Source organism: Phyllobates terribilis, unplaced genomic scaffold (genome assembly GCF_046119375.1).
Source record: "Phyllobates terribilis strain yellow unplaced genomic scaffold, ASM4611937v1 Scaffold_7__3_contigs__length_470593459, whole genome shotgun sequence".
Classification (NCBI taxonomy): Eukaryota; Metazoa; Chordata; class Amphibia; order Anura; family Dendrobatidae; genus Phyllobates; species Phyllobates terribilis.
In genome coordinates, this window is record NW_027362767.1 from 50499169 (window position 1) to 50527168 (window position 28000).

General features: G+C 45.1%; 1 protein-coding gene and 1 long non-coding RNA gene across 2 annotated transcripts in view; one reads left to right on the plus strand and one right to left on the minus strand.

The window, feature by feature from the left end:
• The first annotated feature begins 449 nt into the window (after positions 1 to 449).
• On the plus strand, positions 450 to 27667 carry LOC141153584 (cholesterol 24-hydroxylase-like). The gene is made up of 15 exons (XM_073638536.1): positions 450 to 688; positions 5819 to 5896; positions 6096 to 6177; positions 6804 to 6874; positions 8462 to 8548; positions 11940 to 12078; positions 12366 to 12476; positions 13565 to 13721; positions 14516 to 14578; positions 14939 to 15011; positions 24198 to 24282; positions 24572 to 24682; positions 26669 to 26757; positions 27270 to 27336; positions 27451 to 27667. The coding sequence occupies exons 1-15, from the start codon at positions 552 to 554 to the stop codon at positions 27616 to 27618; spliced, it is 1518 nt and encodes a 505-aa protein (XP_073494637.1). The 5' UTR covers positions 450 to 551; the 3' UTR covers positions 27619 to 27667.
• LOC141153585 (uncharacterized) overlaps positions 21983 to 28000 on the minus strand; it is a 100441-nt gene continuing 94423 nt past the window's right edge. The window contains exons 2-3 of the long non-coding RNA XR_012247322.1: positions 27238 to 27397; positions 21983 to 22181 (exon numbers count right to left, since the gene is read on the minus strand). This is a non-coding gene — a long non-coding RNA (uncharacterized lncRNA). The remainder of the gene's footprint in view (positions 22182 to 27237; positions 27398 to 28000) is intronic.

Consider the following 28000-nt stretch of genomic DNA (forward strand, 5'->3'; position numbering starts at 1 on the left):
CGCAACGCTGTGCGACACAGGCCCAGGGGTGCGTCATATATGCCCCCAGCCCCTCCTGTGATGTATAGATGCCCCCGCTTCTCCTGTGTTCAGAACTTATTGTTGCGAGTTCTTTTCAAAAGTCATCACAAAGAGTTGACTCCAGACTAACGCAAACTTGGAAAAGCCGTTAAGAGTAGCATCATCATCCATATCACCTAACATCACAGCCGCACCAAAGAGAAGCAGCTCCAGCCGTCACATTAGGGACGAGTTAATTATTTGTTTGACCAAATGTAGTAGAATAAATATCAAATTGATTCTTTTTTTATGGCCCGCAGTTTACAGCCCATGAAGCAACAGAAGCAGATCTCTGTGCAATGCTCAAGGGCAGGGTCACACAGAAGCCATGCAAGTCAATGAACCTTTGCTGTCACGTGCAGTAATCTGTTTGGATAAAAGCCAGAAGTGACAGCCCACAATCCTGTGTGCAGCCTGACAGCGTAACATTACACAATAGTCAGCCTGGTGCACAGATCCGGGGCAGCAGCGGTGCAGTCTGCTCAGACACTATGGAGCTCTGGGGCCTCATTTCCTGGATTCTTCTGCTGCTCCTGGCCGTGGCTGTCATCGCTTTCCTTCTGTTCTGTGCTTATATCCATTACCAACATCTAAAGTATGATCACATCCCCGGGCCGCCCAGAGACAGGTAAGGAAACTATCTACACAGCGTCTGTGAGCGGCCATAGTTACATGGTTTTGTAGGTTCATCAGGTTCAACCTTTCTCCACCAGTTCTACTTCTCTATCACTAGATTATCTATAGTCCACAATGCCATCTGTTAGAAAAGCTCCAGCCCTTTATAAAAGCTGTTATAGTGTCGGCCATTACTACCTCTTGTGGCATTCCACAGTCTGCTCTGACTGTAAAGAACTCTTTCCTCAACCGATAGTGAGTTCCCCCTGGTCCTTTGCAAACTCTTTGGAAGGGATAAGTTATGTGCTAGTTCTTTGTATTGACCACACATGTATTTATACATACACTGTGTTCCAAATTATTATGCAAATAATATTTTCTCATATTTTCCCAAATTACCTATATGAATTGCAGTCATTGTAATTTTTCAGTCAAATAACTATTAGAGTACAATTGAAAGGTTTTTGTACAAACTGCCTATGATAACAGTATATTTAAAAAAAATAAAACATGCCCCGTCTCATGCTGCACATAACACATCTGCATCTCTGGCTGCTGTGGGCATAAAAGGGGACAAACTTATGGTGTGGCCCCCATGCTCCCCTGACCTCAACCCCATTGAGAACCTCTGGAGCATCATCAAAAGGAGTGTCTATGATGGCGGGAGGCAGTTCACATCTAAGCAACAGCTCTGGGAGGGTATTCTGTCCTCATGCAAAACAATTGAAGCAGAAACCATCCAAAACCTGACAAATTCAATTGACGAGTGAGTTCAGAAGCTCCTTTTGAACAAGGGGTCCTATGTGCAAATGTAACATCACCTAGAATAAAGTTTTGAGTTGAAAACTGTTTGATTTCAGTTTGTAATAATCGGCTAATGCTTATAATTTCAAAAATTACCATTTTTTTGTTCTTTATTAAAATGAAAAGGTTGAAAACTCTGCTGTGCATAATAATTTGGAACATGCATTTTGAGTGCAGTTTGAGTTTTTTATTTTTTTAAAAATATACTGTTATCATAGGCAGTTTGTACAAAAACCTTTCAATTGTACTCTAATAGTTATTTGACTGAAAAATTACAATGACTGCAATTCATATAGGTAATTTGGGAAAATCTGAGAAAATATTATTTGCATAATAATTTGGAACACAGTGTATAAATGAGATCTTATCTTCGGCACATTTTCTCTAAGCTAAACAAGACCAATTTTTTCAACCTTTCATCATAGGGGAGGCCTTCCATGCCTTGTAATATAGGAGATGTTTCCATCCCAAATAATGTAGGACAGCCCACCATCCCATCTAATAATCTAGTTGACGGCTTTGAACTGACTTCCAAATATCCTTTTTAAAATGTGGTGCACAAAACTGGATCCAATATTCTAGATGTGGCCTCAAAAGTGATTTATTGAGGGGTAACAGTACATTGTAATCTCAAGTTTTTACCTCTTTTTATACACCCTAAAATCTTGTTTGCTTTTGCGGCAGCTGCTTGACATTGAGTGCTGCTGCACAGCTTACTTGTAACCAGAATACCCAAGTCCTTCTCCTGTGGAATATAGTCAGCAGTGGGGACCGCAGAGATATATTCTAGGACCGATTCTTTTTAACCTCTTTATTAATGACCTTGTGGATGGAATTGACAGTAAAGTGTCAGTCTTAACTGAAGACACCAAACTATGTAGAAAATTAAAATCTGACCTTGACATTACGATATTACAGAATGATCTGGATAAGATGACTGAATGGGCAAACACTTGGCAGATGAGGTTTAATGTAGATAAATGTAGAGTAATGCACCTAGGACAGAGTAATCCTATTGCTGCATACACATTAAATGGAAGAATACTCAGGACTACAGAACAGGAGAAGGACTTGGGGATTCTGGTTACAAGTAAGCTGAGCAGCAGTACTCAATGTCAAGAAGCAGCCGCAAAAGCAAACAAGTTTTTAGGATGTATGAAAAGAGAAATAAAATCCTGCGATCCCATTGTACTGTTGCCCCTCTATAAATCACTGGTGAGGCCACATCTGGAATATGGGATCCAGTTTGGGGCTCCACATTTTAAAAAGGATATTCAGAAGTTAGAGTCAGTTCAAACGCGGCAACTAGATTATTACAAGGGATGGAGGCCGCTCATATGATGGGAGGTAGGAAAAGTTGGGCTTGTTTAGCTTAGAAAAAAGACGCCTTAGAGGAGATCTCATTTACATGTATAAATATATGTGTGGTCAGTACAAAGGACGGCACATGACTTGTTGCTTCCAAAGACCATACTAAGGACCAGGGGACACTCATTACGGGTGGAAGAAAGGCGATTCCGGCAGCTAAACAGGAAAGGGATCTTTACAGTCAGAGCAGTCAGACTGAGGAATACCGACCACAAGAGGTAGTAATGGCCGACACTAACAGCTTTAAAAAAAGGGCTGGAGGATTTCCTCGATACACATAACATTGTGGGTTATATTTAATTTAGTGACAAAATGTACAATTAGTGGAGAATGGTTAATCTTGTTGACCAAGGTCATTATTCAACCTATGTAACTATGTAACTATGTTCTGTAGCCCAAGTATATTTTTATTTAATATGTTTGCAGCAATAGGATTACTCCGTCCTAGGTGCATTACTCTACATTTATCAATATTAAACCTCATCTGCCGTGTGTTTGCCCATTCAGACATCTAATCCAGATCGTTCTGAAATCTTATACTATCAAGCTCAGTTTTTATGATCCAACATAGTTTTTGTGTCATCAGCAAAGACTTTATCAGCACTGGACTTATGGGGATACTCTACCATAGTATCAATGCTCTCGTTTACCTCTGTACATATATGGTCTCCCAGAATATGAGTATTACAGACTATGCTACCTGGTTTATTACTCTGCTCTTTATGCAGTGGCTTAGGAATAATACAGATCCAGCCCAGAGTAGCTAGGAAAACATTCCTGCCCTCCCGCAGTCATGGGGACTATTGTTATGGGGCCCCACTAAGATGCCGGAAGGAAAAAGAGCTGCAGACGTGAGGCCCATCGATGGGGAAGCCCTAGAAGAGCGGATGAGGGAAGTTGTGAGATCCTGTAGAGCGGTCAGAATAAAACCCTGCAATGTAAGGGTTCAGCTGACGCAGGCAGACCGCGCTTCAGATGCCCCTTGAATGATCAGTAATAGATCGGACAGTGCACTATTTTTCTCGGCAGCGCACATCCTTTTTACACAAGACAAACGAAAAGATCATTTCACCCGACGAACAAAGGTTTTTACACTACACAGTGTAGAGGAGCGCACGTTATTGGGAATAAGTTTTCCCAGGAGGCTCGTTCCCGATCATCGTGCTCCTTGCCACATTCAGTTCTGAACAAAAGCAGCTACAGATGTAACAAACGTTAACCTGAAATGTAACAAGTGACAAGAGGCATTCCAGACTACACAAACCATGATAATTGTTAGATCAATGTGGGCAGAATATCAGACTTGTGTCATCCATTCTTAGTCTATGGTAGTAAAGATAAGAGGATATCTTCCTTGCCACCATCAAGTGGTCAGGGAAGAAACAGGGACTTGTGTGGGCAATCAGCGGGAGTCCCACACAGATCTAACAGCTATCAACTCTCCAAAGGCTGGGTGCTAATTTATGGAGGCTGGAATTCCCCTTTAAATGTCTAACTAGTCTCAGTTGTAATGAGAAGTTAATTCAGAAGTAATGTTCTAAAGGAAGTGTTAAAGAAAGAGAGATAAAGACAAGGTCATGAAATGAGAAAAGATTTTATGGCCATTTCCAGTAGAGGATCCTTTTTTACAAATTGTTTGAAACCATTGGGCAATTAAGCAAAACACATACATGAATTAATTTTAATAAGTGCAAAGATTTTGTTAGGGTGGACAGATGACCGTCCTCTGTCCTCTTACTAATAAAGTCAGTATTGTCCTTGAGCGTCTTATGTGTAAAAGAACAAAAACTGCATCCCAGGTTTTCTCCATGTAAAATAGAGAAATGTACAAAGCAGTATACACAAAGTATATAATAAGAGTGTGATATAGTTATTCTTTCATAGTTACGTAGTACGGTTGAAAAAAAGACACGTCCATCAAGCTCAAAGAAGGGATAGGGAAGGTGTATAGGTACATTCATCATGCATGATCCGTCCTTATCCTGAGCGTCAATCGACTGGACCAACAATTCAGCAAAGAAAAAGGATTCATTAAAGACCTTTCATTTCACAAAAGCCCCCCATATACATTAAATAGATGTCGGACCAACGATCGGCCAATAGCGCCTGTGTTCTGTATGGGAAAACCGTTGCCAGACTTATCTCTGAACATAAAGATCAGCCGATCTTAGTCTCATGTGTATGGAGGCCTTAATTGACTTGTATGGCTAAATAAAAAAAAGTAGAGTGATCAGCAACTACCTAAAGTATCAAGTGCATATGGAGACGCACGACGGCTGCAGTCCATCATAAATACAAAGACAATGTAAAAAACAACACTGAATAATATATCAATAATTACACTATTGCTACATACAGTATCAAATGTTTCTTTACAATATTAATAGGATATGAGGGTCTGTCCGCTGAGATTGCTTAAAGCAAGGGTCTCTACAGGGGCTGGGAAGAGCAGCAAACCCTATTAAAAGCCATAGATCTTAAAGATAACCTGTTACATCTGATAACATTAATAACTTGGAGATATAGGGTTAATCTGCAGGTAATAGCATTAGAAAGGTGTCCGGCCGCAATACTGAAAGGAGAAAATGGACATTAATCCTCCTGGGCGCCACCTGCCTTTAGTCATAGAGGCGTGCCGGCCCGACTATAGTCACTGGTCAGTCCATAGTGGGAGCGGCTGTAATCACACCCCTGCAGTACGACTGACGTATCGGCTCTGCAATGAGGCACTGCAGAGCCGGCTGTCAATCCAGGTGTCTAGCGCAGTTACAGCCGCCGCTCACAGTGCTGCGCTTGAGACGTCTCTATGACTGAAAGCCCATTTTCTATCGCTATTTACCTGCAGTGTAACCCTATATCTGCAGGTTAATAGAGTTATCTGATATGACAGGTTCCCATTAATTGTGGAAAAAAACATCTATATACAGTATATGCATCATGTGAGTGTGACACGATTACTTTGCAATTGCAGTTTTTTCTTTGGACATTCACGCAAGATATTGAACATAATGAAGAAGGACCAACTGGTGCACGACTTGTTTTTAGACTGGTGAGTGGAGAATTCCTTTACTACACTGCAATCAGGGACCGGAGGACATTTCTTTTGGAGCGTAAAATGTGACAAATTTGTTGAAAGGTTCTCACCTACCATGTGCATATGGAGGGCCCATCAGCCAATGACTATGAGGTATCAGAGCTGGACCCGGTGACAGATCCTCTATAAAATACAGATTTATTTTCACTTCCAGGGTTGAAACTTACGGCCCGGTAGTAAGAATCAATATGGTACATGCAGTAACAATTTTGACAGTGAGTCCAGAGTCAGTAAAGGTAAGAAACTCACAACCTAAACAGAATTTTGCTTTATAAATTAAATTGAGAGGTCTGTCCATATAAGAGACTATATTAATCCTGTGGATATTTATATTTTACCGGATTACTTTATTAATCTTCTCCTGGCTTCCCTTCATATACCGTATAAAGCCCAATAATACTGTCATAATGTGCACAAACGACCATTCTACAGTATATACAACCCCAGCTGAGGAGGGGACGTCTTCTATGCAGTGATGGATCACACTTCTATGATGGAGGAGTCTGGGTTTGGTGATTCCAGGAGGACATTACCCCCTAACTGCATTGTGCCCCCTGTACAGATGGTGGAGGAGGATAATACTATGGGCTGTTATCAGGGGGCGGCCGCGGACCCTCAGCTCCAGTGATGGGAAATCTTAATACTTCAGCACAAGACATTGTGGACAATTGTAGCTTCTGACTTTGGGGGAACAGTTTGGGGGAGACCCTTTTCTGTTCCCCATAATTGTGCCCAATGTACAAGGTACATATAGACATGGAGGGGGAGTTTAGGGGAAGAATAGGGTGGGTGTTCAACAAGATTTATTTGGAGTGAGGAGATTCTGTATTCTGTACTGATACTGTAACTTTTTATATTGTAGGAAGTTTTGTTGTCTCCAAAATATCTGAGGGATTGGTATTACGATAATCTATTTAGTCTCTTTGGAGAGCGGTAAGTACAAGAAGCAGTATATGCAGAAAAGCATTGAAACACACGTATTAGTGGTTGAATTCAGGTTTTTACTTCAGTCCCCTCGCCCCCAGTGTATAACATCCTGTCCCATCACCCCCAGTGCATAACCTCCGGCCCCATCGCCCCCAGGGGAAAAAAAAAACAGCCCCATCACCCCTAGTGTATCACCTCCGGCCCCATCGCCCCCAGTGTATAACATCCGGCCCCATCACCCCCAGTGTATAACATCCGGCCCCATCACCCCCAGTGTATAACATCCGGCCCCATCACCCCCAGTGTATAATATCCGGCCTCATCACCCCTAGTGTATAACCTCCGGCCCCATCGTCCCCAGTATATAAACTCCGGCCCCTCGCCCCCAGTGTATAAACTCCAGCCCCTCGCTCCAGTTTATAACATCCGGCCCCATCACCCCCAGTGTATAATATCCGGCCCCATTACCCCCAGTGTATAATATCCGGCCCCATCACCCCCAGTGTATAACATCCGGCCCCATCACCCCCAGTGTATAACATCCGGCCCCATCACCCCCAGTGTATAACATCCGGCCCCATCACCCCCAGTGTATAACATCCGGCCCCATCACTCCCAGTATATAACATCTGGCCCCATCACCCCCAGTGTATAACATCTGACCCCATCACCCCTAGTGTATAACATCTGACCCCATCACCCCTAGTGTATAACATCTGGCCCCATCACCCCTAGTGTATAACATCTGGCCCCATCACCCCTAGTGTATAACCTCCGGCCCCATCGTCCCCAGTATATAAACTCCGGCCCCTCGCCCCCAGTGTATAAACTCCAGCCCCTCGCTCCAGTTTATAACATCCGGCCCCATCACCCCCAGTGTATAACATCCGGCCCCATCACCCCCAGTGTATAACATCCGGCCCCATCACCCCCAGTGTATAACATCCGGCCCCATCACCCCCAGTGTATAACATCCGGCCCCATCACTCCCAGTATATAACATCTGGCCCCATCACCCCCAGTGTATAACATCTGACCCCATCACCCCTAGTGTATAACATCTGACCCCATCACCCCTAGTGTATAACATCTGGCCCCATCACCCCTAGTGTATAACATCTGGCCCCATCACCCCTAGTGTATAACATCCGGCCCCATCACGCCAAGTGTATAACCTCCAGCCCCATCACGCCAAGTGTATAACCTCCAACCCCATCACCCCCAGTGTATAACATCCGGCCTCTTGCCCCAGTGTATAACATCCGGCCTCCCACCCCCAGTGTATAACATCCGGCCCCATCACCCCCAGTGTATAACATCCAGCCTCCCGCCCCAGTATATAACATCCGGCCCCTAGAGTATAACATCTGGCCCAAATCACCCCTAGTATATAACATCCGGCCCCATCACGCCCAGTGTATAACCTCTGGCCCCATCACCCCCAGTAAATAACCTCTGGCCCCATCACCCCCAGTAAATAACCTCTGGCCCCATCACCCCCAGTGTATAACATCCGGCCCCTTGCCCCCTATAACATCCGGTCCCTTGCCGCCAGTGTATTTGTACATCAGTTCATTCTCTTCTATGTTTTAGATTTATGGGAAAAGGCTTATTAAGTAACCGGAATCATGAACAATGGTACAAACAAAGGAGGATTATGGACCCAGCGTTCAGTAGAACGTAAGTAATAATAATAGGTAGATAAAAAGGATAGATACTGTACATAGATGGATAGGTAGATGACAGACAGATGCAGTTTCAGAATTATTCAACCACCTGAACAGTTTCCTCATAAAAACGCACATATGTCTGAAAAGCACACCTGACACAACTAATAAAGTTGTCACGTACACCTGTGGTAGTTAGAACGGCTTCACTATCCTATTAGCAGTTCTAGCTTTCTTTGCTCTACTGCTGCAAGGATTAAACTGCTTAGTTGGACTCCTGGAGTTCTCTGTCTTGGGTTGTATCAGCTGTTCTGAGTTTGTTACTCCCAGTTGGTATAAGAACCCTCCACCATGCTTCTGACCTTGCCAGTGATAGTTACCACTACCTGGTTTTTAGTTGAAGGAGAGAGTTCAGTGTTTGGAGTAGGCGGTTGGATAGTTTTTCAGGAGATTGCTGCATGGAGTCCCTTTGCATGTTTATCCTTATCCTCTCCCATTTGGTTTCTTCCTTCCTATTCCTCTCCTATTTCCCACTCTGTTGTTTTGTGAGTGTATCTGTATGATTGCAGTTTTCTTTTATCCCTGTCTGTTTACCCCTATCTGTCTGGTTAGTGTTTGTCTATACACTTCAGACTCACATCTCCCTTGGTGGGGGAGGGAACAGAAAAGGGTAAGATAGGAGCATAGCAAGGTACAAGACCCCGGCATCTCCACCATCTGGGGTAATCCGGGGAACAGGGATAGCCTAGGGCACCCCTAGTTCGAGGGATCAGGTAGGTGCACACAGTCCCTTGTCACTATGTGACAAAAGTGCTTCATTATATCAGGTGTACTTCAGATAAAACAGATCAAGTACCTGGACTGGCTACGGAATTGGTGATGGTGACATTTTATTGCATTTAGAAATATGGCTCAAGTCAAGAGAGTGGTCCAAATATTTATAAAAGATCATTGCCTTATACAAAGAAGGAAAAAGGTACAAAAAGATACAAGACAATGGCTGTTCCTAGAGATACAGCTGGAAGCAGAGTTCATATAGGAACACTGGCTGCACCACCTAGATGTGGCAGAAAGAGGAAGCAATCACTGGCTAGCACCAGATTCCTGAGGAGGCACATAGTCAAATAACCCCAAAAGCCCTGCAGGAAGATTTGGGGACAGCAGCAATGAGGTTTAAGTTAGCACAGTAACATGCATACTAAATACTGAAGGTCTCCATGTCGTACACCAAGATGTCCACCTCTACTATCCCAAAAGCATAAGAAAAGTTGGCTCCAGTATGCTGAAACTCATATACAGTAAATAGCCACAGAAACTTTGTGATTCTGTTAAGTAGAGCAAACTGGAATTTTTTGAGACTTTGGACCAGCGGTATGTCAGGGGAAGGAAGAATTAAACATTCGCTGAAAAGAACACCCTGTCTACAGGGAAGCATGGCAGTGACTTTGTGATCCCTACCTAGAAGCATGGCGGTGGCTCGGTGATGCTTATAGTGAAGCATGTCAGTGGCTCGGTGATGCCTACAGGGAAACATAGTGGTGGCTCAGTGATGCCTACAGGGAAGCATGGTGGGGGATCTGTAATGCCTACAGTGAAACATGGCGGGGGCTCGGTGATGACTATAGTGAAACTTGGCGGGGGCTCTGTGATGCCTACTGGGAAGCATGGCAAGGGCTATGTGATGCCTACAGTGAATCATGGCAATGGCTCGTGATGCCTACAGTGATACATAGTACGGGCTTGATGATGCCTACAGTGATGCATGTGTGACACCCCAGGGGTCTGGTTGCCACAGTAACAGCAATGTTATGTCTGAGAGCAGGTGGGAGGTCTCTTGGTCAGGAATCCTATGCATGCCACACCTCCTGCCCAGTCCTGGGAGGGGAAGAACTTCCCCTATATAAACCTAGGGCTGAGTCAGGGTTAGTGAGTAGAGAAGAAGTAGAGACAGAGAAAAGAAGCAAATATAGGAACAGAACATCAGGAGCTCTGTGGGAGCAGTGTTACAAGGAGTCAGGGGCTGGCAGCTGCAGAGCTCGCCCTGACTGAGAAGATTTCTTACCGGACCCGGAGTCCGAGGCTGTGGGGACTAACTCCTACCCAGCAGCAGAATCCGTCAGGCAGGGGATTTCAGGTCCTCTGGCCAAGAAGCCCGAAGGCACGGTCACACGCATGGGACCAGCACCGCCGTCGTGGAGCGGAAGCTACTAGAAGGCCCCGAGTCACCGGCCATACGGGTGAGCACCACACGGTACACTCAGGGACGTGGGCTACTTATACCGCCTCTAGCAAGGTAGCCAGAAGAGTACAGTTAGTTTGGGAGGCCTACAACTCCGCCTGGCCAGGGGAGATCCCATCTGCTCAAGGACTGACCAGGCCCCAATCGCTAGCCAGTACTCCGGGAGGGTCTGTCTTTGTCACCAGTAAAGACCCTGAACTACACCGTACCGTCTCCGAGTGGTTCCTGCTACCCCCATCATCCACGTCGGCTGCCCTGAGGCCATACCCATCCCGTTGGGGGTTATACCATCTACGCTGCACTATCCTACCACCGGCCTCAGCGGTCTGCCCTGCAGCGGCAGCTCCATAGCTGCATTCAACGGGTGGCGTAGTCGTCCTACATCTACCGCTAATACAGCGCCACTTAGTCTGACTCCCTGGGCACGGACCGGATCACCGCCACGAGACTACAACCCTCAAGAGGTCCGGCTCCGGGTAAGCTCCCGCGTGCGCAACGCAGCGCGACACAGGCCCAGGGGCGCGTCACATGACGGAGGCTTGGTGGGACTGCTTTGCTTCCTCAGGCACTGGAGGGCAAGATGGATTCAATCAATCAGGAAATCCTTGGAGAAAACATCAAGCTTTCTGTGAGGAAGTTGAAACATGGGCATCAATGGAACTTCTCACAGGACAATGATCTCAGTCATAAGAGAGAATTCAAACTTTGGTTTTAAAAGAAGCCCTGGAAGATTCTGTAGCGGCCGTCACAGTCACCTGACTTGAACCAAATAGAAAATCTTTGGTATGATGTGAATAATTCAGTTGTATCAGCAAACCCAAGAATATTAGTGATCTGGTGGTCCTTGCTCATGAGGAATGGACTAAGATTCCACAGGAACGTTTCTAGACGCTGGTTTCTGGCTATGCATCATGTTTTAGTAGTTAGTGAAGGTGGCACTTTGTGTTGAAATTGAACAAACCATTAATTGTGTTGAACGATTTGCATTGTTGTTATTTCATTTATTTCTCCCAAACATCAGAAAGTTTGTCAGTTTTGCTAATGAACCAAATTTGATTACAACTGTAAATACATCGCAGCTGAAGGTAAAATAATTCTACATGGTGTATAATAATTGTTTTACGTTGAATCATAATTGGAACTTTATATTTTTTTGTTATTCTAGATACTTGATGGGATTAATGGGAACTTTTAATGAGAAAGCAGAGTTGATGATGGAAAAACTGCAAGAAAAAGCAGATGGAAAATGCCATGTTGCAATGCACACTTTGCTGAGTAGAACTACCTTGGATGTGATTTCGAAGGTAATCCAAATAAATGAATGATTTCACTAATACAACCTCCGGTTCCAGGTTCCAGGCCCTATGGCTACTCTTACTACTCTCACTATGGTGATGCCCATAGAGAAAAAAGGAATTGGACCACAATTCCAGAAGGTTCAGATGCAAACCCATTTCCTAAGCATGTTTTGGGTTTATCTTCCACCTCCCCAACCATAACCAAACCATGAGTCATACCAGGGTCTCCGAGCCTAAAGGGGACGTTTCCCCTGTGGATGGGATAGAAGATAACGAGTCTTTCTCTTGACTAGGTTGCGTTTGGGATGGAGCTGAACTCCTTGGAGAATGATAAGACACCATTTCCACGGGCTATATCGATGGTACTGAAAGCTCTGGTGGAGATGTTCGATCCCTTTATCAGGGTATATATTTTTAAGTTATTATTTTTTATTGACTTATTCCTGTTAGATATGAAAACAAATTTTCTACCCTATTAAGGTTCAGATATTATAACCAATAGGGGGCAGTATTCTAAAATTTTATGTGCTTTAGTTTAGTATAGAGAAAGGAAGACATCAAACCAAACTGATACATTCGGATTCAGATAGTACCAAACAAAAGTTCCTTGTCATGATTCACCCCTCAGGCCCTGTACTAGACGGCACAATTTATCAGATTTGTTGTGATTATTCCTTCCAAGGGGTTGTATCTAGTTGTATTGATACCTGAGGGTCTGAAAGTTGTGACATTTTTGTGAATCTCTATAGGAACTAGCTGACATTTCCCCCATATACTGCACAAAGAGAAGATGAACTCCTGCTCGCCAGTCGTTCTGTAGCAAACCCACAAAAGCAGCAGTAACATGGAGGACATTATTCACCAGTTCTGTACAGTGTAACTGTGAATCCAACTTTTAGGAGAAATAAAACACTTAATAAAAGCAGCATTGTTTTGTCTCTCCTCTTCAGCCTCATTCTGCAGCTCATTGCATGTAACCTGATCCCTCAGTGAGCTAAAATATCACTTCCTCTCAAGGATTTTACCAGTATTTCAGATTGAATTACAAATTTAGGGGCATTTGAAGAAGGAAAAGAGGTGGCTCATAAGTAAAGTTTCTTATATGTGGTTATACTACTGATTTATGCAAAGTTTGTTGATTGTGACTCACCAATGATGATGCACTGATGTAATTTTGCGTAACCTTATTTGGGACCTTAAAGCAGGGAACGGTGACATACAGCTCCTCTTTTTTTCTGGAGCACCCAGCATGTAATTGCATTACACAGACAGTGACATTATTGTATGTGTAATGTAATGCTTTGTTTCTCCTGCAGAGGTGCTGCAGGGAAATTAAACACTTGTTGTTGGGTTCAACTACAGATTACTTTGATTGCTGGGGCTCTCTGTGATCAGACTATTTTCTGGGGAGCTCCAGAGAATCGTTCTGCTTGATAATTATTAAGCCTTAAGCTCCTACTTCACAGCATTAATATACGGTATTTACTACTAGTTCTCATGGAAAAAGCGAGCCTTCGTAAAAGAGGTCCAGAAAAGCGTCAGGTTACTCCGGAAGACGGGGAAAGAATGCATTGAGAAGCGAAAAAAGGCAATTCAGGATGGAGACGAGATTCCCATGGATATACTCACACAGATACTCAAAGGAGCAGGTATTCTTCCTACAAGCTGGAAAGAAGGAGTATATGTATCTAAATGCCTCAGTAATTTTGTCCATGATTATAAAACATGTCTGCTTTTTTTCCCCAATACTGCCACTCGTATCCAAAGGTTTTCTCTAGTATTGCAGCTCAGTTAAAACTTAGTAAATGAAGATAAGCTAAATTTTGAAAAAGAAAAACAACAACGTATAACTCCCCGACCGGCACTGCTCCTCAATACTCAGCAATGTGGTATCGTCACCCTCCGAGGGCGACACTTGAGCGTTGCAGCATTCACATTTCATCCAAGTGGAATAAATAGTACAACAACAAATTGATCAGTGACCACAGATGTTGATGCCAAAAGACCGGTGGGTACATATCACTGAGCACGGAAAAACATGGAGCACGGAAGAGCAGCGCCGGTCCGGAAGACAATTATCTTTTTTTTTTTTTAAATGTTTCATTTTTCTGGGTCCATTGCAGAGATGTTGTCCACTAGCAGACAACCCCTTTAAACACATTGTCAGGTTTAGCAAACTATTGTCAGACATCTTGTTTGGGAATTCGGAGTTAATGAAGGAGAGACACTTCATTCAAGACCTTAAGAAATGAGCCGTGGAGAACTACAATAACCATTCCTTATTCTGGAGGACCTGTCCTAGCCATACATTACATAGACAGTTTCATAGAAACTATGTAATGCTTCATATCTCCTGCGGGGGCACTGCAGAGAATGGAGTTACTTGCTGTAAGGTTCATCCATAGATCCCAGTGATTACTAACGCAATGTTCTCTCTTCACAGCTGTGGAAGGTTACTGTGATACAGAAGATTTAATGGATAATTTTGTTACATTCTTTATAGCAGGTGGGTAAAGTTCTTATTATAAGATGCCAACGAATTGCAAGGTGATCCTGTAGTCATGCGTCACTCAGGTTCATCTGCCCATTCCTCTGAGTAACCCACAGACATCAAAGCCAGAGTAGCGTAACACACGGCTATAAGGTCAAACTACACAGGGTTTGTTTGTAGTCTTCAATCACATGACACATATCTCTGCATAGGAGCTGGAGACACAAAACGGTGACTTTTTTTGATCACGTGGTTACACTTTGCATTAGAAAAAAAAACAAATTGTTGTAAAAGTATATCTACTCTGTAAAGTCACGTGTAGAAGATGTTTGCGTGATGGAAAATCTAACGTGGGTTTTGGTGGTTTTATCTTAGGACACGAAACGACGGCCAATCAGTTATCATTTACCGTGATGGAACTGGCGCGGAACCCAGAGATACTAGAAAAGTGAGTGACGTCTTTACCAGAAGACTTACTACAGGCGCACAAAAAGTAGAGAGTGGAATTAAAGTATATGTATGAAAAAGTTGGCACTAGCGCTATCACCTACTACCCTTAGAGCTGCAGGTTCAGATGCACCTTTTGCCTTGGTGCCTGTTGGACTATGTCCAATTCAATCAATGGAAAAAACAAACTGTGCTGAAAGGGGTGTTTTTTTTTTACATATAACAGTGGTTCTAAAAAAGGGGAGGATGGTTGTGTATAATAACCGTCCTTACCTGTCCTCGATGTATTGCAGCAATCCTTTCTGGATGGTATCTTAATGGGAAAACGAGATATCCTATGTGCCGGATCTATGCAGTACTTGAAAAAGAACGGTGCATGGTATGGTGCCGGCCGGTCACGTCTTTACCAACACCTGTTCAAAAAAGCCGCCGTCTTCACGATGTGTGACGTCACTCAGATCAGCACGGACCCTCCTCCAAAAACTGCGGGGGAGTTTGCTTGCTTGTCCAACACGTTTCTGCGATTACGACCGCCTTCATCAGGGGTTACATCAGCAGCTGGCGGCAAGGCTTATATTGGCTGGTGCCTCCATTCATTGCTCCAACATTTGCTTGTAATTCAAAAGACAAATAGTTCTATCTCGCTGTTCACACCAGCGTGTTTCAGTGTGTTTAATGTAAAAATCCACTTACTCGCTGCCCTTGACATTTGTTGTAGAAAATCTCCACCTCTTAAATGTTTTTCCACTTTTTCTATGCCCCAAAATGAACTACCTGTTATTTTACCATTATGTGCTAATTTATAATGTTGTGATAGGGGGATGCCCAGTGAATTGTCTTTTGATGTTATATACATGTTATAACCAATTCATGTTTGGTTCTGCCTATATAGTGCTTTTGGCATGGACATTTTGCGCAATATACAGTGGGGAAAAAAGTATTTATTCAGCCACCAATTGTGCAAGTTCTCCCACTTAAAAAGATGAGAGAGGCCTGTAATTGACATCATAGGTAGACCTCAACTATGAGAGACAAAATGAGAAAACAAATCCTGAAAATCACATGGTCTCATTTGGAAAGAATTTTTTGGAAAGAAATTTTTTTCAAATTTTGATGGAAAATGAGTATTTGGTCAATTACAAAGTTCATCTCAATACTTTGTTATATATCCTTTGTTGGCAATGAGAGAGGTCAAACGTTTTCTGTAATTCTTCACATGGTTGGCACACACTGTTGCTGGTATGTTGGCCCATTCCTCCATGCAGATCTCCTCTAGAGCAGTGATGTTTTGGGGCTGTCGCTGGGGAACATGGACTTTCAACTCCCTCCAAAGGTTTTCTATAGGGTTTAGATCTGGAGACTGGCTAGGCCACTCCAGGACCTTGAAATGCTTCTTATGAAGCCACTCCTTCGTTGCCCTGGCGGTGTGCTAGGGATCATTGTCATGCTGAAAGACCCAGCCACGTTTCATCTTCAATGCCCTTGCTGATGGAAGGAGGTTTGCACTCAAAATCTCACGATACATGGCCCCAATCATTCTTTTATGTACATGGATCAGTCGTCCTGGTCCCTTGGCAGAGAAACAGCCCCAAAGCATGATGTTGCCACCCCCATGCTTCACAGTAGGTATGGTGTTCTTTGGATGCAACTCGGCATTCTTTCTCCTCCAAACACGACGAGTTGTGTTCCTACCAAACAGTTCTACTTTGGTTTCATCTTACCATATAACATTCTCCCAATAGTCTTCTGGATCATCCAAATGCTCTCTAGCAAACTTCAGACGGGCCCGGACATGTAATGGCTTAAGCAGGGGGACACGCCTGGCACTGCAGGATCTGAGTCCCTGGCGGCGTAGTGTGCTACTGATGGTAGCCTGTGTAATGTTGGTCCCAGCTCTCTGCGGGTCATTCACTAGGTCCCCCTATGTGGTTTTGGGATTTTTGCTCACCGTTCTTGAGATCATTTTGACCCCACGGGGTAAGATCTTGTGTGAAGCCCCAGATCGAGGGAGATTATCAGTGGTCTTGTATGTCTTCCATTTTCTAATTATTGCTCCCACAGTTGATTTCTTCACACCAAGCTGCTTGCCTATTGCAGATTCAGTCTTCCCAGCCTGGTGCAGGGCTACAATTTTGTTTCTGGTGTCCTTTGACAGCTCTTTGGTCTTCACCATAGTGGAGTTTGGAGTGTGACTGTATGAGGTTGCGGACAGGTGTCTTTTATATTGATAACAAGTTCAAACAGGTGCCAGTACTACAGGTAATGAGTGGAGGACAGAGGAGTCTCCTAAAGAAGAAGTCACAGGTCTGTGAGAGCCAGAAATCTTGCTGGTTTGTAGGTGACCAAATACTTATTTTCCACCAAAATTTGAAAAAAATTTCTTTCCAAATCAGACAATGTGATTTTCAGGATTTGTTTTCTCATTTTGTCTCTCATAGTTGAGCTCTACCTATGAGGTCAATTACAGGCCTCTCTCATCTTTTAAGTGGGAGAACTTGCACAATTGGTGGCTAACTAAATTATTTTTTCCCCACTGTATAACCCCTTTAGTGTAACATGTTATGTCTTTTTTTATTGATATGTGTGTTTTTTCTGATGTTTCAAAAGTGTGTATTGGTTCATACATTTTGATTGCTTTCATTCATTCAAAAAGGATACAGTCAGACCAAACTAGGGAAAATAAATGAAATAGTGGGGAAAACACAAAGAGAATCCCTACTAACAACTAATATAGTGGAGAAAGAAACAAAATCAAGTACTCAGTTTAAAATACCAATATTAACATAGTATAACCAGGAATGCAGGCTTCTTGTGGAAAGACATTGGCCATTACTGCAGGGAGACAAAATAATAGGGGAATTCATCCCTCCTAAACCGAGCTTTATATTCAGAAATGCTCGTAAATTGGCACCAACATTTGTGAGGCACAAATATACAATGTGCAACTCAAACCGGGAAAAAGGTTTCTTACCCTGTAAGAATTGTGCAATTTGCAAAGCAATGAAAATATATGAACATGTATATAACATCAAAAAGACAATTCACTGGGCATCCCCCTATCACAACATTATAAATTAGCACATAATGGTAAAATAACAGGTAGTTCATTTTAGGGCATAGAAAAAATGGAAAAACATTTAAGAGGTGGAGATTTTATACAACAAGTGTCAAGGGCAGAGAGTAAGTGGATTTTTACATTAAACACACTGAAACCCGCTGGTGTGAACAGCGAGATAGAACTATTTGCCTTTTAAATTACATTTATTACTTTAATTACTTTAATTATTACATTAATTACTTTACTATTACATGTAAAAAACACCCTTTTCAGCACAGTTCAATATCTGTTTTCTCAATTAAAGTATATGTACATTTATTGAATTTTAAGTAATATCTATTGGTTTAAAAATGTGAGTGTAGCACCCCGAGGGCTCGGCTGCTACAGGGGTATTGCACCTCAGACCAGAGGTGTGGTATTCCACTCCCGGGTAAGGATGGAGTGTGGGACTGGGCTCAGTTAGCTGCATGCACTACACTCACCCCATTTCCGGGGGACAGATCAACGGTACTCCCACCAGATAGATGTGCAGGTACGACAGCGTCTGTCCCCGGCTGGAGTGGGGAGGAGGGAGGAACATCCCAGTGGTGTAGGAGCAGACAGGGGAGGGACTCTGGGCATAGGTAGGAGCCCATTGGTTGCTGGTCACCTGGGCTCAGGTGTCAGAAGGAGGTATATAAGGTGGGCACCATCTTAGTACAAGGTCTGTCTGTTCAGAGAGGAGCTCAGCCAGAGAGGGCTGACAGGGAGCTGTGGCTCAGTCTGGGCCCAGCTCCAGAGCCAGGCCTGGAGAGGAGGCCTGAAGCAGAGAGAGAGAGAGAAGTAAGAGGAAGAAGGAACAGAAACACCAGGAAAGGCCCAGAGACGCAGGAAAAGAGGGAACCCTAAGATCCCACGGAATAACGGGTGAAGGGTTGGCAGAACAGGGTGCCGGATCCCAAACTGGTGGAGGCCAATTATCCTTAGCCAGGAACCGGAGGTCGTGGACAAGTTTTGGCGCGACCCCTCGCCATATCTACCAGGAAGGCATACCATATAGGGTCAGGGAAACCGGGAAAGGTTTCACCACTAGAAGGCCCGAGGGAGCTGGACAAAGGTGGATCCCTGGTGGGGACGGCCAGTAGGAAGGAAGAGAGGGGAGCTCAGGACCACGCTCTGGAACTGCCTGGGAGTTGGCCGAGTCCCGCACCTGGTGGACGCAGCACGGCTCGGGTGGTCCTAACTGTGCACAAGGGACCGGATAAAGAACTGTGAGTAAAGCTGTGAAAACTGCAATTGCAAGTCTCAGTGATTCCTTGTCGCACCGGTACCATCAGTGCTGGGACATACACACCATCTCTCCCAACATCATTCTCATCCTCTGCCCTGAGGCCATACCCCTCCCGTTGGGGGTTATACCATCCACGCTGCACATCCGTACCACCGGCCTCAGCGGACTGCCCTGCAGCGGCGGCTTCATAGCCGCATTCAACGGGTGGCGTAGTCGGACACTAATACCATCATACCAATAACTGCCACTTAGTTTGACACCCTGGGCACGGACCGGGTCACCGCCACGAGGACTACTACCCCTATCGGATCCGGCTCCGGGTATTCCCCGCGTGCGCAACACTACACAACATGGCCCAGGGGGCGCGTCATGAGACAGCTGGGTATATCAAGCGGCTGTCTCTAGACAGTCCAATGTAACGGTAGGGCACATGTTCAAACACTACTCCTTTAAAAGTTCTCCTTAATGCAGTTGTTTTTTTCTTATTTACGCCACATGGGTCATCATTGTGGGAATCGCCCTTTTCGGTTTATCCCTAATATATCATCATGCTGTTTTGTAGAGGCGTGCAGGAGGATGGCAGCGGGGCCAGAAAGTGGTTTGTAAATAGCTTGGGTGCCATCTAGCTGAGAGTGAGAGTGACTAACAGAGTGATGGGGAGACCATCTCAGTCAAAAGTGCTGCCCATTAGAGGTGTCGCATGTGTTGGGTGCATGAATGTAATCGGTTAATGGTCCGAAAGGTGAGTGTGATGAGCTGGGTCAGGAGGTAACGTGGAGGTTATGAGCGTGGCAGTGGATATATGAGCTTCTGTTTTCCCTCCACTTGGTGATGGACACAGAAGGCAGAGGAGGTAGCATGGTGGGCGATTACCCACCATGCTACCTCCTCTGCCCTCTGCGTCCGACACCAAGAGGAGGGAAAACAGAAATCTATATAACCTCTGTTACACACACACCCACCAAGCTACCTCCATTGCCCTCTGTGTCCGACACCAAGTGGAGGGGTCAGACACAGAGGGCAGAGGAGGTAGCTTGATGGGTAACAGATGGTATATAGATCTCTGTCTGCTCTCCACTTGGTGCCGGACACAGAGGGCATAGTAGATAGCGCGGTGGGTGTGAGTGTAAGAGAGGCTTTATGTATTTCTGTTTTTCCCTCCACTTGGGGGTCAGTCACAGAGGGCAATTGAGCAGGCAGAATTCAAAATGGGGTATAGGTTGGGCTGGTAAACTATTGCACCACTTCGAGGCCAAAAAGTATGAAGGGATTTTCTTGAAAGCACTAAGAATGATCATCTCCGACAGGGGCGGACACAGACTGTAGTGGGCCCCTGTGCAAGAAATTTTTGCCCCCCCCCCCCCTCCCTTCATAAGGCAACAAAGTTATGTAAACATAACCCCCCCATGTGCATCTCTCATTCCCCCCCATGTGCAGATCTCATCCCCCCCATGTGAAGATCTCATCCCCCCCATGTGCAGCTCACCCCCCCGTGCATCTCTCATGCCCCCCGTGCATCTCTCATGCCCCCCCGTGCATCTCTCATCCCCCCCATGTGCATCTCTCATCCCCCCCATGTGCATCTCTCATCCCCCCCCATGTGCATCTCTCATCTCCCCCCATGTGCATCTCTCATCTCCCCCCATGTGCATCTCTCATCTCCCCCCATGTGCATCTCTCATCCCCCCCATGTGCATCTCTCATCTCCCCCCATGTGCATCTCTCACCCCCCCATGTGCATCTCTCACCCCCCCATGTGCATCTCTCATCTCCCCCCATGTGCATCTCTCATCCCCCCCATGTGCATCTCTCATCCCCCCATGTGCATCTCTCATCCCCCCCATGTGCATCTCTCATCCCCCCCATGTGCATCTCTCATCCCCCCCATGTGCATCTCTCATCCCCCCCATGTGCATCTCTCATCCCCCCCATGTGCATCTCTCATCCCCCCCATGTGCATCTCTCATCCCCCCCATGTGCATCTCTGATTCCCCCCCACTCCTAGTTAATTAATTGTATTTAAAAAAAATAAAACTTGTTATACTTACCCCCATGCGATCCCTGCAGAATCCTGGCGCTCGTCCACGTCGCTGCCACCAGGTTCTCCTGACGTTCGGCCATGTGACGGCGCCACATACATAGCCAGCAGCTTTTGTTTTGGCCAAAAGATTTTTAAAGCCGCCACCACGATAAGGTAGACTCTTCTGGCCGGGCCCTACTCTAACCTATTAAAATTTTCTTAAAATATCCAATACTCTTTTTAGATATATTTTTATTTAGTTTTCTTTAAGGGAATGTGTCATATACATTTTTTTTAAAATGATCAATAATACCACATACAGGGAATACCGCCACACCATGACCAGACCACATATTACCACAACATAGTGACCGAATAATACCACACAGAAGGGGGAAAAACTGCCACACCATGACCAGACCACATATTACCACCATATTACTAATATTACCACCACATTACTAATATTACCATAAGTGTCATTATACACGGGAGCTCTATACATGGTATGTATAATGTAAGTGTCCAGGTAATCTAGTGATCACCAGTGACATTATACACAGGAGCTCTGTATATAGTGTCAGTGTACAGGTAATACAGTGATCACCAGTGACATTATACACAGGAGCTCTGTATATAGTGTACAGGTAATACAGTGATCACCAGTGACATTATACACAGGAGCCCAGTACATAGTATATAGTGTAAGTGTACATGTAATACACTGACTCACTGGTGACGTCTCTAGGTGAAGTCCTTCAGCTACGCTTTTCTCCTTCATCCAGCACAGACCGCCATCACGTCTTCCAGCCAGGTCTCGTCTCTGCATAAAATAACACAGTTATCTAGAGCACATTCTCCAACTTCTACATTACGCAGCTGAATACAGACGTGCATCCACCATCAATATATGGTTAGTTATTATGCCACCTACCATTCCAAATATAAATTGTAATCCACCACGGTGCCCCCATTAACTGTAAATAGGCACTTAATATATAATTTAATTAGAACCTCTACTCTTTCCGCCAATTTGTTACCAGTTACACTCCTGCATCCGCAACGCCCCCTACTCTATACTTCCTGCTCCCCGCATTCATTATTTACATGCACCCCCTGCCCCAATTCATTATATCATGTCCGTGCTCTCCCCACCCCATCATCATTTATCATTTACTCTCCCCCACCCCACATTCATTATGTGCAGCTCATTATCCCCCTACTCCCAATTCCCCCATGTGCAGCTCTCACCCCCCCCATGTGCAGCTCTCACCCCCCCCCATGTGCAGCTCTCAACCCCCCCCATGTGCAGCTCTCAACCCCCCCCATGGCAAGCTCTCAAACCCCCCCCATGTACAGCTCTCAAACCCCCACATGTGCACAGCTCTCACCCCCCCATGTGCACATCTCTCACCCACCCCCCCATGTGCACATCTCTCATCCCCCCCATGTGCACATCTCTCATCCCCCCCATGTGCACATCTCTCACCCCCCCATGTGCACATCTCTCATCCCCGTCCCCCACATGTGCCCCTCTCTCATCCCCCCACATGTGCAGCTCTCACCACCCCCCCATGTGCACATCTCTCATCCCCCTCCCCCCCATGTGCACATCTCTCATCCCCCTCCCCCACATGTGCACCTCTCTCATCCCCCTCCCCCACATGTGCACCTCTCTCATCCCCCTCCCCCACATGTGCACCTCTCTCATCCCCCTCCCCCACATGTGCACCTCTCTCATCCCCCTCCACCACATGTGCACCTCTCTCATCCCCCTCCACCACAAGTGCATCTCTCATCCCCCCCACATGTGCCTCTCACATCTCCCCCCCCCCACATGTGCATCTCTCATCCCCCCCCCCCCACATGGGCATCTCTCATCTCCCCCCCCCACATGGGCATCTCTCATCTCCCCCCCCCACATGTGCATCTCTCATCTCCCCCCCCCCACATGGGCATCTCTCATCTCCCCCCCCCCACATGGGCATCTCTCATCTCCCTCCCCCCCACATGGGCATCTCTCATCTCCCCCCCCACATGTGCATCTCTCATCTCCCCCCCCCACATGTGCATCTCTCATCTCCCCCCCCCCACATGTGCATCTCTCATCCCCCCCCCCCACATGTGCATCTCTCATCTCCCCCCCCACATGTGCATCTCTCATCTCCCCCCCCCCCACATGTGCATCTCTCATCTCCCCCCCCCCACATGTGCATCTCTCATCTCCCCCCCCCACATGTGCATCTCTCATCTCCCCCCCCCCACATGTGCATCTCTCATCTCCCCCCCCCCACATGTGCATCTCTCATCCCCCCCCCCCACATGTGCATCTCTCATCTCCCCCCCCCACATGTGCATCTCTCATCTCCCCCCGCCTCCGATGTGATGTCCTGGGCAAAGGGAGACCAACCCTTCTATAGTAAAGGAGAGATTGCTGCACATGATTGTCAGGGTGTTCTGCTGTATAACAGCGATAGGCTGAAAGTGAGCGAAGCTGTTGTCTACAAGGTGAAGTATTAACGTCTGAGAGTGAGGACGAGGAAGCGCCACAAACAGGTGTGAGGTGAGAAGTGTGTCATGGCCGAGCAGAGAACACCACCCATGGAACGAGACGCACCCCACCACCTGTGCACAACCCTTACATGTCAACTCTTTTTGAGTCTAACATATCATTTGCAAGCAAAACTGAAACAGGAATTGGACTATTGTCAGACTGGAAGCTTATTCTGTGGCCATTTAATAATGCCCATGTCTGTGTGATGAAACAGGAAAAAGGTTTTTGTTGATAAATGTTTTTTTCTATGGTTTCCAAGTGCAAAAATATATATTACCTTTTCAGGGCCCAGGCAGAAGTAGATGAAGTCATTGGTGCCAAACGAGACATTGAGTATGAAGATATTGGGAAGCTGCAATATCTGAACCAGGTGCTTGTACACACAAGGAGGTTTATGATGCGTCCAGATATTTGTAGGAACGTTGATCCTCATCACATGATATTAGGCTCTGGTGTCATGGCTTTGGATTATATGTGATGGTGACCATAGTAAGACATTTATTTCTGATAGTGTTTGTTGGGATCCATCAAATTAAGGAGGTTTTTGTAATAATATATATTATGATCTCACTATCTGGGTCTGGGATAGTAGCGATGTCCACATTGCTTCTCCACCATCCATCCTATTCCCATAAATGACCTGTCGTTATATCTTCTAGGTTCTGAAAGAGACTTTGCGATTATATCCTACAGCACCGGGTACTTCAAGAGCATTAGAGGAAGACTATATCATTGATGGTTTGAAGATCCCACCAAAAGCAACGTTGTCGGTATGGTCCATGGTTCAGTATAAGGATGCAGTACCAGGCACTGCCACATCTTTATGGATGGCACTGTGTCTGAGCAAACAAATAAAAGAACTCGGAATAATATTTGTTGTGAAAACGGATGAGATTCCTGGAAATTGTAACCCAACTGACGAAATATTAATGCCTAAGGAAAGGCCATCAATATTAGTGGCCAATAAATTCCTTTACTTACTGGTGTTTTTTCTGCTAATCACATTTCTAGTCATAGGATCTCCACTGGGGACTCCCACCAATCAGTAAAATTGAAAGTCTAATCCCTTGTTCTTCCTCACTGCAATTGGGATTGAGAGAGATAGACCCACTGTTAAGGGGACGGTTGCAAACAACTTTGTTAAATAATGGAAAGCAACCGAACCCGGGGTCCGCGGTGCAGCCTGGAAGACTGCGGCCGAACACCTTCCGGGTGAGAAGATAAAACAACCAACTTAAATGACAATCCCTTCAGTGTTACAGCACACCGGGACGGGAATAGGGATTCGCACTATCTCCGTTAACTGCACGAGAGATGTGCGATAAATAATATATCTGTAGTCCTGTTGCAGCACAGGAACTACACAGTTGGCGGTAGGATGCGTGTGTGACTCACGCCGGCGAATACGTGCTCCCAGCCGGCGTGCTACCGGACTGAGGAGTAACTCTCCACATGGCTTACAGGTGGTACCGGGAATAGGGTGTCTGCAGACTGCTTGGGGTGTAAGGCGACCCCTTTGTCGGAGCCAGGCTGTGAGATGAAGCTACCTGCCTATTTCCACTAAACCTGCCTGCCAGAAACTAAAGCACACGTGGAGCCCAAGAGACCAAGCGTCCACACAACACCATCACAGCTCAATGATCAGAGCGCGCCGCCATGTTTGTGGGCGGGCTTTTTAAAGATTAAGCCCTGCCCACCGTCGCACCATTGGTGACGTCACTCGCGACCAATCAGGCGGTGCCAGGTCACCGGATCAGCTGACTCCCAAACCACCAATCATGGTCCGCCATGTCACGGGCATGCTCTGTACAGAGAATCCTGGACTTAGGCTTTAGCAGCCCTGTCTCCCTCAGCAAATCGATCCTTCATGTTGCTAGGAACAAAGACCCAAGAGACAACCTGTACCTCTCGTGGACCAGCTAGGCGTTGGGACTGATGATGATGCTGAGCAGCATCAGCCCTGGTAGGACTGGAATGGGAGACCACAAAATCCACTGATGGTTCTGAACCCATTTCAAATCTAGCAAACGCCTAACACCCTCCTTATTGCATAGAACAGCAGCCGTCATGCATGATCGTGCTGCGCCATGAGGAGTAACAAGAGATTTGTACAACTGTTCAAGAGTTTATAGGGGTTTAATGTAGTTGAGCCCCATTGATAAGACATTCATCATCCTGTGGATAGGTGATTAATATCATTCTTGGGGAAACCCCTGTGAAAAATCTTTTTGTGTTTACAGGTCCCATGCAAACTTATGTGTCTCCATGATAACAAATAACAAATAAACCTTGAGTAGTCTTCGTAGCACCATCAAAGCCCCCATGTCGTTCTACAATTCATTTCAGAGGTTGGTAAAAAGTAGTGGTCAAATAAAAGAAGGATCTGACTACACAAAGTGTGTTTGTTGTCTGTTTACATGGAGACACCTAGGAGCTGACAAAAAATTTAGGTTTCCAATTCTCAACGTTATTTCATTTTAGATGAATTGGAACAATTAAAATAAGTTGTGAATATGCAGATAATATCCTATATATCCTGTTTCCACGTCAGTTCCCACTAATAACGGATTAGACGCTTCATAATACTGAAAGCCAAGGAGACCTCCTTACCGTTCTTGAGGTCTTCCTGTTGGTCCTTTCCTTCAGTAGTGCCCTGGAATAGTTTCTAAAGTTATGAATATGTGTATGTATTGTTTGCTGTATCTTTTTTATGATTATCTTAATTAACTTTTTATCTTCATATTTTTCCCCTTCAGTTTAACTCATACATCATGGGAAGAATGCAGCGTTTTTTTCCGGACCCTCTTGTATTCAATCCTGACAGATTCCACCCAGACGCTCCCAAGTAAATATACTTTTATTTCCTCTTTAATTTTTTTAAGGGAAAATCCATTGTCAAATATTCAGGGGATAGAAGGGAGTACCTTCAGTCTTAAAGATTTTCTGCAGTGACCGCAGTAGTCATATGTCTGTTATGTGGAAAAGGGAGAAACGAAGACTTAAGGGGAGATCTGTGCAGCTTTGGAAGACGAGTAGCAGGCTGATCTCTAAAGTGACTATGCTTAATTTATTTTTATTTTTGAGCATTTTAGGTCATTCAGACTGGCTACAAAGAGCTCCTCTTTCTTGGAGGGGCACAACACGCCCAATCAATGCACACAATGCCCATAGATTTCAGTGGACACCGTGTAATGCTTCATTTTGCAGAGGCCCCCTTTAATGTTTGGTTACCAAGAACTAAGTGGCACCAACGTTTCTCCAGACTAATGGGTGACTACTGTACAATGGTCACGAAAGGAGTCAAGAAGTATATATTTAACATTACCTTGCTTTTAACTCATTTCTTTACGCACACAGGCCATATTTTTCATACTTCCCGTTCTCCTTGGGGCCACGTTCTTGCATTGGTCAAGTCTTCGCACAGGTGAGTTCTGGAAGCCTCTGGTAGAGATGATGGCGCCAACAGGGACAAATCTGAGGAAGATCTGGGGGATATAAATCAGATATGAGTAATTATATATGTTCTCCTTGTATACAGATGGAAGCCAAGGTTGTCATGGCCAAGCTCCTCCAGAGATTTCAGTTTGAGCTTGTGGAAGGACAGAACCTCCGGATTATGGACAGCGGCACCCTGCGTCCCATGGACGGCGTGATGTGCAGGCTGCGACCCAGAACCAACTCAGGAAAAGCAAAGAAAGTAGACTAGACTTGTATATTAGGCTGAGGCTATGGGGAAAAATTTGCACTGATGTATAATACTTGCCAATAAATTGAAAATGTCACTTTTTCAACTTCCTCCCAAAAAAGTCACATCACATTTGCGATTTGTCCTCAACTAAAAGTCGTTATGTAGTCCCAGCCGTATAAGGGGAATATCTGCCACACTGCAACCAATTTTTTATGCAACTTTACTAACCCTTTTAGATAACCTACTGTTTGGTGTATGCAGGTTATTTCCAGACGTATAAGTATCCATGGTCACAGACTACAAAGAAACCTTGTGTAGTCAGATTTTGCAGTCATATTTCCTTCTATCTGTTCACTACTTCTTAAGAACCTACAAAATATCTGGAGAGAATAGATGTAAG